General features: G+C 35.4%; 2 protein-coding genes and 1 pseudogene across 3 annotated transcripts; 1 reads left to right on the top strand and 2 right to left on the bottom strand.

Moving 5' to 3' along the window:
* The first annotated feature begins 297 nt into the window (after nt 1–297).
* LOC105775828 (scopoletin 8-hydroxylase-like) lies at nt 298–1,733 on the top strand (annotated as a pseudogene).
* Nucleotides 1,734–1,775: 42 nt separating this feature from the next.
* On the bottom strand, nt 1,776–6,793 carry LOC105775803 (uncharacterized). Of its 2 annotated transcripts, none has more exons than XM_012598313.2 (13): nt 6,538–6,793; nt 6,076–6,180; nt 5,826–5,975; nt 5,403–5,522; nt 4,732–4,842; nt 4,593–4,655; nt 4,374–4,500; nt 4,128–4,210; nt 3,769–3,985; nt 2,873–3,000; nt 2,528–2,602; nt 2,284–2,404; nt 1,776–2,110 (listed from the first exon to the last, which is right to left on the bottom strand). In XM_012598313.2, the coding sequence occupies exons 1-13, from the start codon at nt 6,667–6,669 to the stop codon at nt 2,010–2,012; spliced, it is 1,533 nt and encodes a 510-aa protein (XP_012453767.1). In that variant the 5' UTR covers nt 6,670–6,793; the 3' UTR covers nt 1,776–2,009. The 2 variants fall into 2 exon arrangements, with proteins under 2 accessions (XP_012453767.1, XP_012453773.1); XM_012598319.2 differs by having other exon boundaries at nt 5,403–5,519; nt 6,538–6,792.
* Nucleotides 6,794–8,480: 1,687 nt separating this feature from the next.
* LOC105787154 (scopoletin 8-hydroxylase) lies at nt 8,481–9,851 on the bottom strand. Its single transcript, XM_012613596.2, has 3 exons — nt 9,309–9,851; nt 8,862–9,207; nt 8,481–8,732 (listed from the first exon to the last, which is right to left on the bottom strand). The coding sequence occupies exons 1-3, from the start codon at nt 9,806–9,808 to the stop codon at nt 8,481–8,483; spliced, it is 1,098 nt and encodes a 365-aa protein (XP_012469050.2). The 5' UTR covers nt 9,809–9,851.
* Between the last annotated feature and the right edge of the window lie 331 nt (nt 9,852–10,182).

Genomic DNA, 10,182 nt, shown 5'->3' with positions numbered 1-10,182 from the left:
TGTACTACATTTAAAACGTCAATTCAAACCTCTTAAGATTTTGTGGATTAATTCAAACTAAATATTTATATGTGTGGAGACTTACAAATGAACTAAATATTGAACAGATAAATATAGCAATTATTTAATGTTTTTATAACCTTCGGAGTGGTCTTATTCAGCAACAGCGGCTGCCGTTGGCGTCAAAACCATGCACTATATAAATAGCACCCGTTTCCCTTTGGTCCATCAACCACACAATTTCATTCAATCAAACCCTCTGCACATACAAAAGAAATACTTACATTTTACACCCAAATGGCTCCTAGTTTCGATAATGAAACCTCCCTTTTTAACTTTGTCGTCCGTGATGGAAATGGCGTCAAAGGAATTGTGGACTTGGGTATATCAAAGGTGCCCCAGGCATACATTCAACCACCCGCCGAGCAAATTAATAAAAAACATGCGAGCAAATGTGAGATACCACCTATCGATTTGTCGAAGCTCGATGGCCCTGACCATGATGAAGTGGTCAACCAAATTGTTAGAGCTGCTGAGACTCTTGGATTCTTCCAAGTTGTCAACCATGGAGTACCAACAGAACTACTCGACTCCCTTAAGCAGACCGCACATAACTTCTTTGGATTGCCTCCAGAGAGAAAGTCTGTTTATCGAAAAGAGGTGAGTCCATCCCCATTAGTGAAGTATGGGACGAGTTTTGTACCTGAGAAGGAGAAAGCTTGGAAAGGAAAGACTATATTAGCATGGCTTACACCAATGATGATGAAGCTCTTCAACAGTGGCCTGTAGAGTGCAGGTAATGAACTATATATGTCCTGCAGTCTCTCTTCTTTCTTTTTTTCCTTGGCATTTTGAAGCCTAATTAACAGAGCTTGATGTAAATATCAATATTCTCTTTGTAGGGACGTTGCTCTTCAATATTTGAAGACATCACATGAGATGGTGAGGAAATTGCTTGAAGCTTTGCTGGGAAATCTAGGAGCGGAGCTAGATGACTCCAAGATTGATGGATTCATTGGAAAAAAGATGGTTAATATGAACTTTTATCTAACATGTCCTAATCCTGAGCTCACAATCGGTGTAAGACACCATTCCGATATGGATACTCTTACAATCTTATTACAAGATGGAATTGGCGGCTTGTATATAAAAGTCCCGCAAGATGTAAACATGGAAAAGAAGGGAGAGTGGGTAGAAATCCCTCCTATTTCTGGTGCTTTAATCATCAATATTAGCGATATGTTACAAGTTTATATCGATATTTATTTTGAGGCTTCTTTTAATTTCAAGGAATTATATTAAGATAAAAGAATTTTAGTGAATAGAAAAATCTAGCTTAATACCTAATTTGTTTTTGTGCAGATTTGGAGTAATGGAAGGTATAAAAGTGCAGAGCATATAGTTCACACCACAAGTACAAAATCAAGAGTGTCAATACCAATATTTACAACCCACAAACAACACAAAAGATTGCACCACTACCCCAAGTGGTGGAGAAAGATGGAGCAGCTCGTTATAAATAATTTTTGTTTTCAGATTACATGAATAACTTCTTTGGGAATGCACATCACAGCAAAAAAATCTATTGAATTTGCAAAAACCAACTCTGCTTGAAGTGGAAGACTTGTGCCAACTTACTCTTTCAACTACTGGGGTTTTTAGGACATCTATTATAAATTATTGACTTTAGGACAAATGCTGTCATGTGACAATAAAGTAAAAGATTATGAAGTTTCCATTTATTCTTTCTACATTCTTTTTGAATCAAAAATAACTTAAGTTTACAATTCCTAAAATTGGTCATTTGATTATCCATTTTAAATATACATCAATAGTTCCAAAACTCAAGATGGCTTAAGCTATTATTTGATTCATAAAAAGTACATTGGATATATTTTATTTCTGAAAACTAATTATGCTCTATGGTTCTCAAGCTTAGCCAAAAATCCATAGTTTTCTAACAGATTTATTCAATGCATATGGTTTATAACAGAGTGGTTGAAAACGTGTTATGAAGATAAGGCCAATTCCCGGAAAACCATCCCTCGATGCTCGAAGTTCCTGAATTCATCAAAGCTAGCACAAGCTGGACTTAGCACAATGGCATCACCTGTTTCAATGTCCATGTGTGAATAAAATGAATGTTGTTATCATTAGCAACATCCCCATCTAAAAGACTAGGACTGCACCTGAAAGTCAATGTTGGCTGCTAGAACTAGAAGCAAAATATGACTACATGACTAAACAAACATATCAAACCGAAAATCTTTGAAGAGAACAAACCATGTTTTGCCATCTTCCTAGCTTGCTCGACTGCATCCTTCAGGTTTGTGGCTTGAATACAAGGAATGTCAAGACCGTTATCGGACAATTCCTGATGAATCATGGTTCCTGAAGCCCCGAACTTTGGGCATTCATGCAAAAGCCAGTTTAGAAACAAGCCATAAAAATATAAGAGGTGAAAACACAGGAAGTAAGAATTTTGAATAGGAAACTTGCATATGTCAAGAAGAAGCATCTCACGTACAGTTATTACACATCTATGGCCCGTTAGTGGCTCGATCAATTCTTCAAAACCATTTGACGCTTGTCCGACTAAGACCTGAAAAAAAAAACAATAAAAAACAATCTACCTATGTTTAACATGGTTATAGTACATGAGCAAATGCCTATAATGGGTCCAGAGAGAATTAAGGAACAATAAAAGTAAAGGGGAAACCATGTTTAGGACGGTAAGCAAAGTCAAAGTTCAGCCATGTACAAAGCTCAGATTCAACTTTAATGATACAGAAAAAGGAAGCAAACACCACAGTGAAGGCATCAAAGCAGTTATGAATAAAATTATATTAAGAGGAAATGATGAATACCGAACCTTAGCAAGGCCTCCAAGTAGAATCACTGATTTTTGTCCCTTCAGACCCATAAGCCCTGCATACGTAGCTTCAACATTTGTTGCCTTGCTGTCATCCACCCATGTAACCCCATGAATATCCTTGTGTACTGCATGATGAATGCCAAGAATCAGAAAAAAATAGTCTTGCTTAAAGCTCAGGTACCAAGGAAACAATCCAAGATTAACTCATAAAGAATTCGCAGTTTAAACACTCAAAAACTCGATATAAAAAGTGGAATTAACTTCATATATTAAGAGGTCAGAGAGCCGGTAAGCAAACCAAAAAAAAAAAAAAAAAACCTTCATAAAATACTGCATCTACAAGTAAATCATATGCCATTCAACTTCTTAGATGGCAATTGTTTTCTTACACTAGACACATGTTATACTCTAATATGAACACCAAATTACTGGTCAGCTTAATGCCATTTTAGCAGTTGCTTGTGATAATAGAAGCTTTTTCTGTTTATTATTCTCAATCCAAGAGTATTAAGATATTAAACTTTGCATGGCAAAAAAGTTACAACCACCATATTCTTCCATCATGACAGCGATGAGGGATTTTACAAGTATAATAAGACTTGAAGAGTAGTCGAACCACCAAAATTTCTAAAAAGTCAGTCAAGGTCAACTGTAAGAACGGTAGAGGTCCAAGGTTAAAAAGGTTTCTATCAAGACTAGGTCTAGCAACATCATGATTGTTCCAAGACGGGAGTGGCTGCTGTTACAGCAAACCACGAGTTGGGGCTCAACCTAGGAAAATCCTTGACTAAGGAAAATAAATCACTATAATCTCTAGCTTATTATAGATGAAAATTCCACACATCAATTAGTAATCCAAATATGTCCAAGTATTACAATGTATTGACACTTACCAACTTGCATTCGATGAGGCGGTGGCCTCAGTTTCTCAATTGTTGAATTGATGTCTTCAATATGTACGCCAACATCCAGTCCAGCCACAGACAATGCAGCCACTGCAGCATTAAAATAGTTGTGCTTCCCCATGGCTCTCATGCTACCAAGTTGCAATTGTGACTCAATTCCTATGTCAGGAACTTTGAAGGTGGCAATTTTTGCCTCCGTATCAATCTTTTCCAAGCAAGCAATTGCCAGCAACATTACATTCAAATGAATCACAACGAATAATAAAAACGATACTTTTCATACCAATTTTTAAACCATGAGTGAATAAAGTTTGTCCAACAACTGCAAGTAGAGTAGTATTTCTTACTTCCAAACCAGGGAAAGCTCCTATCCAAGCAGGATTAAATTTATTCCAATATTTCTTAACTGCTTCATCCAAGTGCTGGTTCCCTAGAAGGAATTATTTGATTGGCTGTTAAAAAGAAAGGGTAACTACGATCTCCATATGATAGAGTAAGCTTTAGACACATCAAGGACTTACAAGTCCAACACTTAAGCCTGTGGAGAATAAGTGTTATTTACTTATTTTATATGGAAGCAAAAAGGAACATACCAAATGAAAGAAGTCCCAGCTTGGCGTTGGTCATGTGAGAAAATAGACGACACTTGTGCTCTGCATAATCAAGCATTGTCTTGTGCCTTTCGAAATGATCAGGGGTAAGATTTAGTACCACAGAAACCTACAAAGAATTTTTATATCACCAGATTAAAGTCAAAAAAATTAAATCAAAGCACTTCAGCAGTTATCAAGAAATCTCCCAAGTCTACTCACCGAAGGACGGAAGTACACACAGGGAATTGCCATTTGGTAGCTGCTGACTTCCACTACTGCAACCTGGAAAATGTTGGCATGTATATTACGAGCAAACAAAACAGAAAAAGGAAAGGGAGAAAAGATCAATTAGACTCACCTTAAGCTTACATTCTTGTGCGGGCAATGTCACATGCTGAATTGCAGCCTCAGAGAGTGAAGTTCCAAGGTTCCCCCCCACAAATGTATCAATACCAAAATGATTAAGCATCTGCCATCAAATGATCAGGGTAAAAATAAAACACAGGGAGACTGTAGGTAAGCTCATATCACAAGATGTGATGGCTAGAAAGGACAGGTATATAAAGCTGCCCCATTGACTATAACTTTTTATGTTGTTGAAAGTGACATGGCTGTCAGTTTAAATGATGTCCATATGAACACGATGGAGGAGTAAGTCACAGGTTCAATTGCTCTTTGCTCCATGAATTAATTCTTTTATACAATACGAAAGGAAATGGTAATGAGATAACCTTGTTCCACAACAACTAACTATGACATGGATAACACGGCTTCCATACATAAAAGAGCTAAGTAGGTGTTGATTAAAGAAAATAAATGTTAGAGGCAGTGTTCTACTAATGCTAAACAGAGCCTGTTTTCAGCATGCATGTTCATTTCAGCTTCTAATTTGTCTCACTGGTCTTCTATAGCAACATGTCTTAGACATTGAGGAACATGATGAGACCTATTATATCAAGAATACAGAACAAGTGTAATGCGTTACTACAATACAAATATACATAAAATCAACCAGAGTAGTAGAGAAACCTGTCCAGCAAAAGTAACAGTAGTGGATTTCCCATTGGTCCCTGTCACTGCCAAAATTTTGACACTTTTTGGGAGGGCTTCTGCTGCAAAATCCAACTCGGACATGACCTGTTTTCCCTGCTAATAGACAGAAAAGGTTATCACAAATTATCAAACATAAAAATAGCAGGAAAAGATGGGAACTAACAAACTCATCATCGAATATTTGTAGGAACAAAGGTGCCAAAATGCAGAAGTATATTGTATCTTCATTTGCATAAGGTTATTTATGGAAATGAATCATAAACGAACGTATGACAGCGTCAGAAAAGTAGAATACATATGACATGATTATTTAACCCCATCTTATAATTCATAAAATTTCAGGCCTGCCAACTCTTATTTCTCAAGAAAATAGATGCTGAAATTAAGACATGAACTTACCGACTGTAACAAATATGAAAGGCCGTATTTTTCTAGGGGAACTCCAGGAGAAACAACTACCACATCTGCATCCTTAAGCAGATTCCAATCAAAGTTTCCAAGGACCGTTTTGAACCCAGTAGAGTTCAATGCCATAAAAGAAGGATCATGCTGTAACCAAGAGCAAGTTAAGCATTAAAATGGGGTACAAGGAACCAGTTTAAGTGACCACAACAAATTTAAGAACATGAAGGGATAAACAATAATATACCTCTAGCGAACTCAAACTCTCATCCTGATCAATACCTACAACCGAAGCACCTCGCGCAAGAGCAAGCCTTGCAGCAGCTTTTCCAGATATTCCCAAGCCAATTACCTGTAATTCAACTGTTATATGAACCATTGTTGGATTTAACAAATTCCTTCAAGAACTCATTGTCTACCAATATGACAAAGACACAATAAAATGACTGAAACAACTTGACCAACAATAAATTAAACTATTGTTAGTTGAGAGGGACTAAAGTTATTATTCCATTTCCCTTTTTCTTCCTTCATTAATTCATATTTAAAGTAAAGTGCACCATCAGGATTACTCATTTTAGCTCATCATGAACTTTGGGTTTTTGCCTTCAACCACTGAAATCTTATAGTGTGATTAAGAGCTTAGTGAAAGAAGAGAGTATTTGGAGATAAAATGAACAATGTAATACAAAGAGGGGGGAGTGCTTACTGCAACAGTTCGGCCTTTGAGGTCCTGTCTGGGAGAGCAAGCTCGAATGGTTCTGAAACAAGTGATTTTGGGAGAGGGAGTGGATTTGAGAGGCAGGGTTTTGTTTCCATAGTTGAGAGGTAGGAGCTCCATGGTTTTTCTGCAGACAAAATTTATCGGTTTAGGCCTTTGGGTTTTCAATTATTTTATGCTTCTTGTTTTTAATTTGTTGTACTGCATTTGATTTTCCATAATGGGTCATTGAAAAAAAAAAAAGAGACAACAGAGATTAAATGAGCTACCTAAAAACCAATTTACTGTGATTGACAGAGACACAAATTTTAGGACAAGGAGACCAAAGTCCAGTGACTACCAGGGGCGCAGAGAAGGGGTATGGAAAAAAGGGTAAATTAGCTAGTTGGTCACCCAAGGATTTCATTTTGAGTAACCAAAATGAAAACCTTGTAATTTGGTCATCCAATTTTTAAGATGCTTACATCATGTTTACATATTCATTTTGATCACTCAACTTTTAGGTTGCTTTCATTTTGGTCACTCAAAAAACATCTTTTTTTTAATATTGGTTGGGTAAAAAATAATAATTAAAATTAAAATGGTAAAAACTAAAATAATATACAAAATTATCTACTCGTTTATCCAAAAATTCTAAATTTGATTTTAAAATATAAAATTTTAAATATTAAGATTTAAAATTATAGTAACAAATCTATTCACATTATCAATTGATAAATTTTTTCAACAAACAACTATATTTATTCAATAATTTTATAACTTTTGAGGTCTTCTTCAACAACAGCAACAATTGTTACATTATTTTATTATTGTAATAAATAATTATATTTATTTTTTCAACAAATATCAGCTTTTATATGTACTCTTCAAATAACAATCGGTTTTCGTTCAAATTTGCTTTTTCTTTTTTTGTCAGAATTGGAGATTGAAGCAGCTTCCTTCAATTTACAGACTGCTAAATTTCTTCAATGGTAAAATATTTTGTCATATGTAAACGCCCAATACATTGTCTTGCTGAAAGTTCAAAACCCTTCACATCATAAGTCAATACAAAATTAAATCTTTTTTAAGTTGATAATCATCCATCCATGTGCCCTAAACAGTCCTCATTCCCTTTTAGTAGATCCATCATACAATTTCATTGCAATCAAACCCTCTGCACATACAAAAGAAATACTTGCATTTAACAACCATATGGCTGCATGTTTCGATAACGAGACCTTCCTTTTTAACTTTGTCCATGGAGATGGAAATGGCGTCAAAGGATAGTGGACTAAAATGCAAGATGTGACATACTACCCATTGTTTTGTCGAGGCTTGAAGGCCTAGATGTTAATACTGCCGGTTCCAATGTTTGTTGCAAAAAACTGTGGAATCAGGTATTGTACTCCATACTTCAACCAAAAAATTTATATTAGATTTCTCGTAACTTTTTCAAGATCTTCAGTATATTACACGATATTATAATCTATATATGATTGATGAAGACATTGAATCAAATAAAGATATTTTCTTAGAGTTCTAATGTGTTTTGATAATTATCACATTTGAGTTGCTTTTACACGTCACATGTCATTAGTAATATCAAGTAAGTAAACTTGTCCACAAATAAAATGTTCAACGATACACTACAAAAAATCTGTTATATAAGTACATTTATATCTGTGGATTATTTTTAATTATACGGAAAAAATTTGTTACCGTCAATATAAAACTTCATATACTAACAGATTAAATGTATCGGTCAGTGTAAATCTTGTTTATACTCTCAATCTCAATCACAACTTCTTATTTAAAATAAATAAATAAAATAGGATGAAGATTACAATAAATCATTATTTAATTTGTTATCATATATGAATTTTTGTACTAAAGAGGATATAACATACATCTTAAAATCGAATGAATAAAATAACATATTATCTTTTTCTTCAAGAAAAGTTAACTTTTGCAAAGTCAAGAGATTTTTTGCCATCATGTGCGTTCCCAAAAAAGCTATTCATGTAATCTGAAAATAAAAATTCTCTATAATGAGCCATCCCATCTTTCTCTACCACTTGAGGTAATGGTGCAACCTTTTGTGTTGCTTGAGGACTTGTAAATATTGGTATAGACACTCGAGATTTTGTACTTGTGGTTCGTACTCTATGCTCTGCACTTTTATATCTTCCATTACTCCATATCTGAATAAAAAATATTTAAAAAAAACATTAGTTAAGTATTAGACTAAAGAGTACCATTTTTTAAAACTTCCATTTATTAAATTTCTCTATAAATGTGAAAAAAGAGTTAAATAAAATATTGACTCGGACCTGTAACATATCGCCGATGTTGATGACTAAGGCACCAGGAATAGGAGGAATCTCTACCCACTCTCCTTTCTTTTCCATATCTATATCTTCAGGAACTTTTACATACAAACCGCCAATTCCATCTTGTAATAAGATTGTAAGAGTACCCATATCGGAATGACGTCCTACTCCGACTGTAAATTCAGGATTAGGACATGTTGGATAAAAATTCATGTTAACCATCTTCTTTCCGATGAATGCATCGATATTTGAGTCATCTAGTTCCACTCCTAGATTTGCCATCAAAGCATCAAGCAATTTCTTCACCATCTCATGCGACGTCTTCAAATATTGAAGAGCAACATCCCTACAAAGGGAATATTGATATTTACATCAATCTCTCGTTAATTAGGTTTCAAAATTTCAAGGGAAAAGGAAAAGAAATGTAGAGCATATATATTTCATTACCTGCACTCCATAGGCCACTGTTGAAGAGCTTCATTCTCATTAGTGTAAGCCATGCTAATATAGTCTTTCCATTCCAATGCTTTCTCTTTCTCGGGCACAAAACTAGTCCCATATTTCACTAATGGGGATGGACTCACCTCTTTGCGATAAACAGCCTTTCTTTCTGCAGGCAATCCAAAGAAGTTATGTGCGGTCTGCTTAAGGGCGTCGAGTAGTTGTATGGGAACTCCATGGTTTACAACTTGGAAGAATCCAAGAGTCTCAGCAGCTCTAACAATTTGGTTGGCCACTTCGTCATGCTCGGGGCCATCGAGCTTCGACAAATCGATCGGTGGTATCTCACATTTACTTGCATTTTTCTTATTAATTTGCTCGGCAGGTGGTTGAATGTAAGGCCGAGGCACCTTTGATATGCCAGAGTCCACTATTCCTTTGACGCCATTTCCATCTCGGACGACAAAGTTAAAAAGAGAGCTCTCATCATCCAAACTTGGAGCCATTAGGGTGTGAAATGTGAGTAATGCTTTTGTGGTATTTCTTTTGTATGTGCAGAGGGTTTGATTGAAATGAAATTGTGTGATGGCATCAACCAAAGGCAAGGGGGTCTGTTTATAGTGCATGGATGGAAGATTATAAGTTATAAAATCCTATTTTTTTCTGTTGACATTTGTGATACAAATGGTTTGAACATTTCCGGAAGACAAAGTACGACCATTTTTAGCTTTGAATAAATTTAGGAATTTATGAATTCAAGAGAAGTTGGCCTATTTGAAGAGAACAGCAGCCTCTATAACGCAAGACCCCTCCAAAGGCTATAAAATTACATCCTTTTAACACTTTCTTCATAAAAAGAGTTTCATAAATGCATATTGGT

This window comes from Gossypium raimondii, chromosome 1 (assembly GCF_025698545.1).
Source record: "Gossypium raimondii isolate GPD5lz chromosome 1, ASM2569854v1, whole genome shotgun sequence".
NCBI lineage: Eukaryota > Viridiplantae > Streptophyta > Magnoliopsida > Malvales > Malvaceae > Gossypium > Gossypium raimondii.
The sequence above is the reverse complement of the archived record's forward strand: the minus strand, read 5'-3'. Positions and strand labels throughout refer to the sequence as shown.

Coding starts and splice junctions, on each gene's coding strand:
- LOC105775803 (XM_012598313.2), bottom strand. CDS start 6,669: ATGGAGCTCCTACCTCTCAACTATGGAAACAAAACCCTGCCTCTCAAA. Junction 3,001..3,768: donor GCCTCATCGAATGCAAGTTG/GTAAGTGTCAAT, acceptor TTCATCATGCAG/TACACAAGGATATTCATGGG. Junction 2,603..2,872: donor TACTTGGAGGCCTTGCTAAG/GTTCGGTATTCA, acceptor TTTTTTTTTCAG/GTCTTAGTCGGACAAGCGTC.
- LOC105787154 (XM_012613596.2), bottom strand. CDS start 9,808: ATGGCTCCAAGTTTGGATGATGAGAGCTCTCTTTTTAACTTTGTCGTC. Junction 9,208..9,308: donor CAGTGGCCTATGGAGTGCAG/GTAATGAAATAT, acceptor TTCCCTTTGTAG/GGATGTTGCTCTTCAATATT. Junction 8,733..8,861: donor ACATCGGCGATATGTTACAG/GTCCGAGTCAAT, acceptor TTTTTTATTCAG/ATATGGAGTAATGGAAGATA.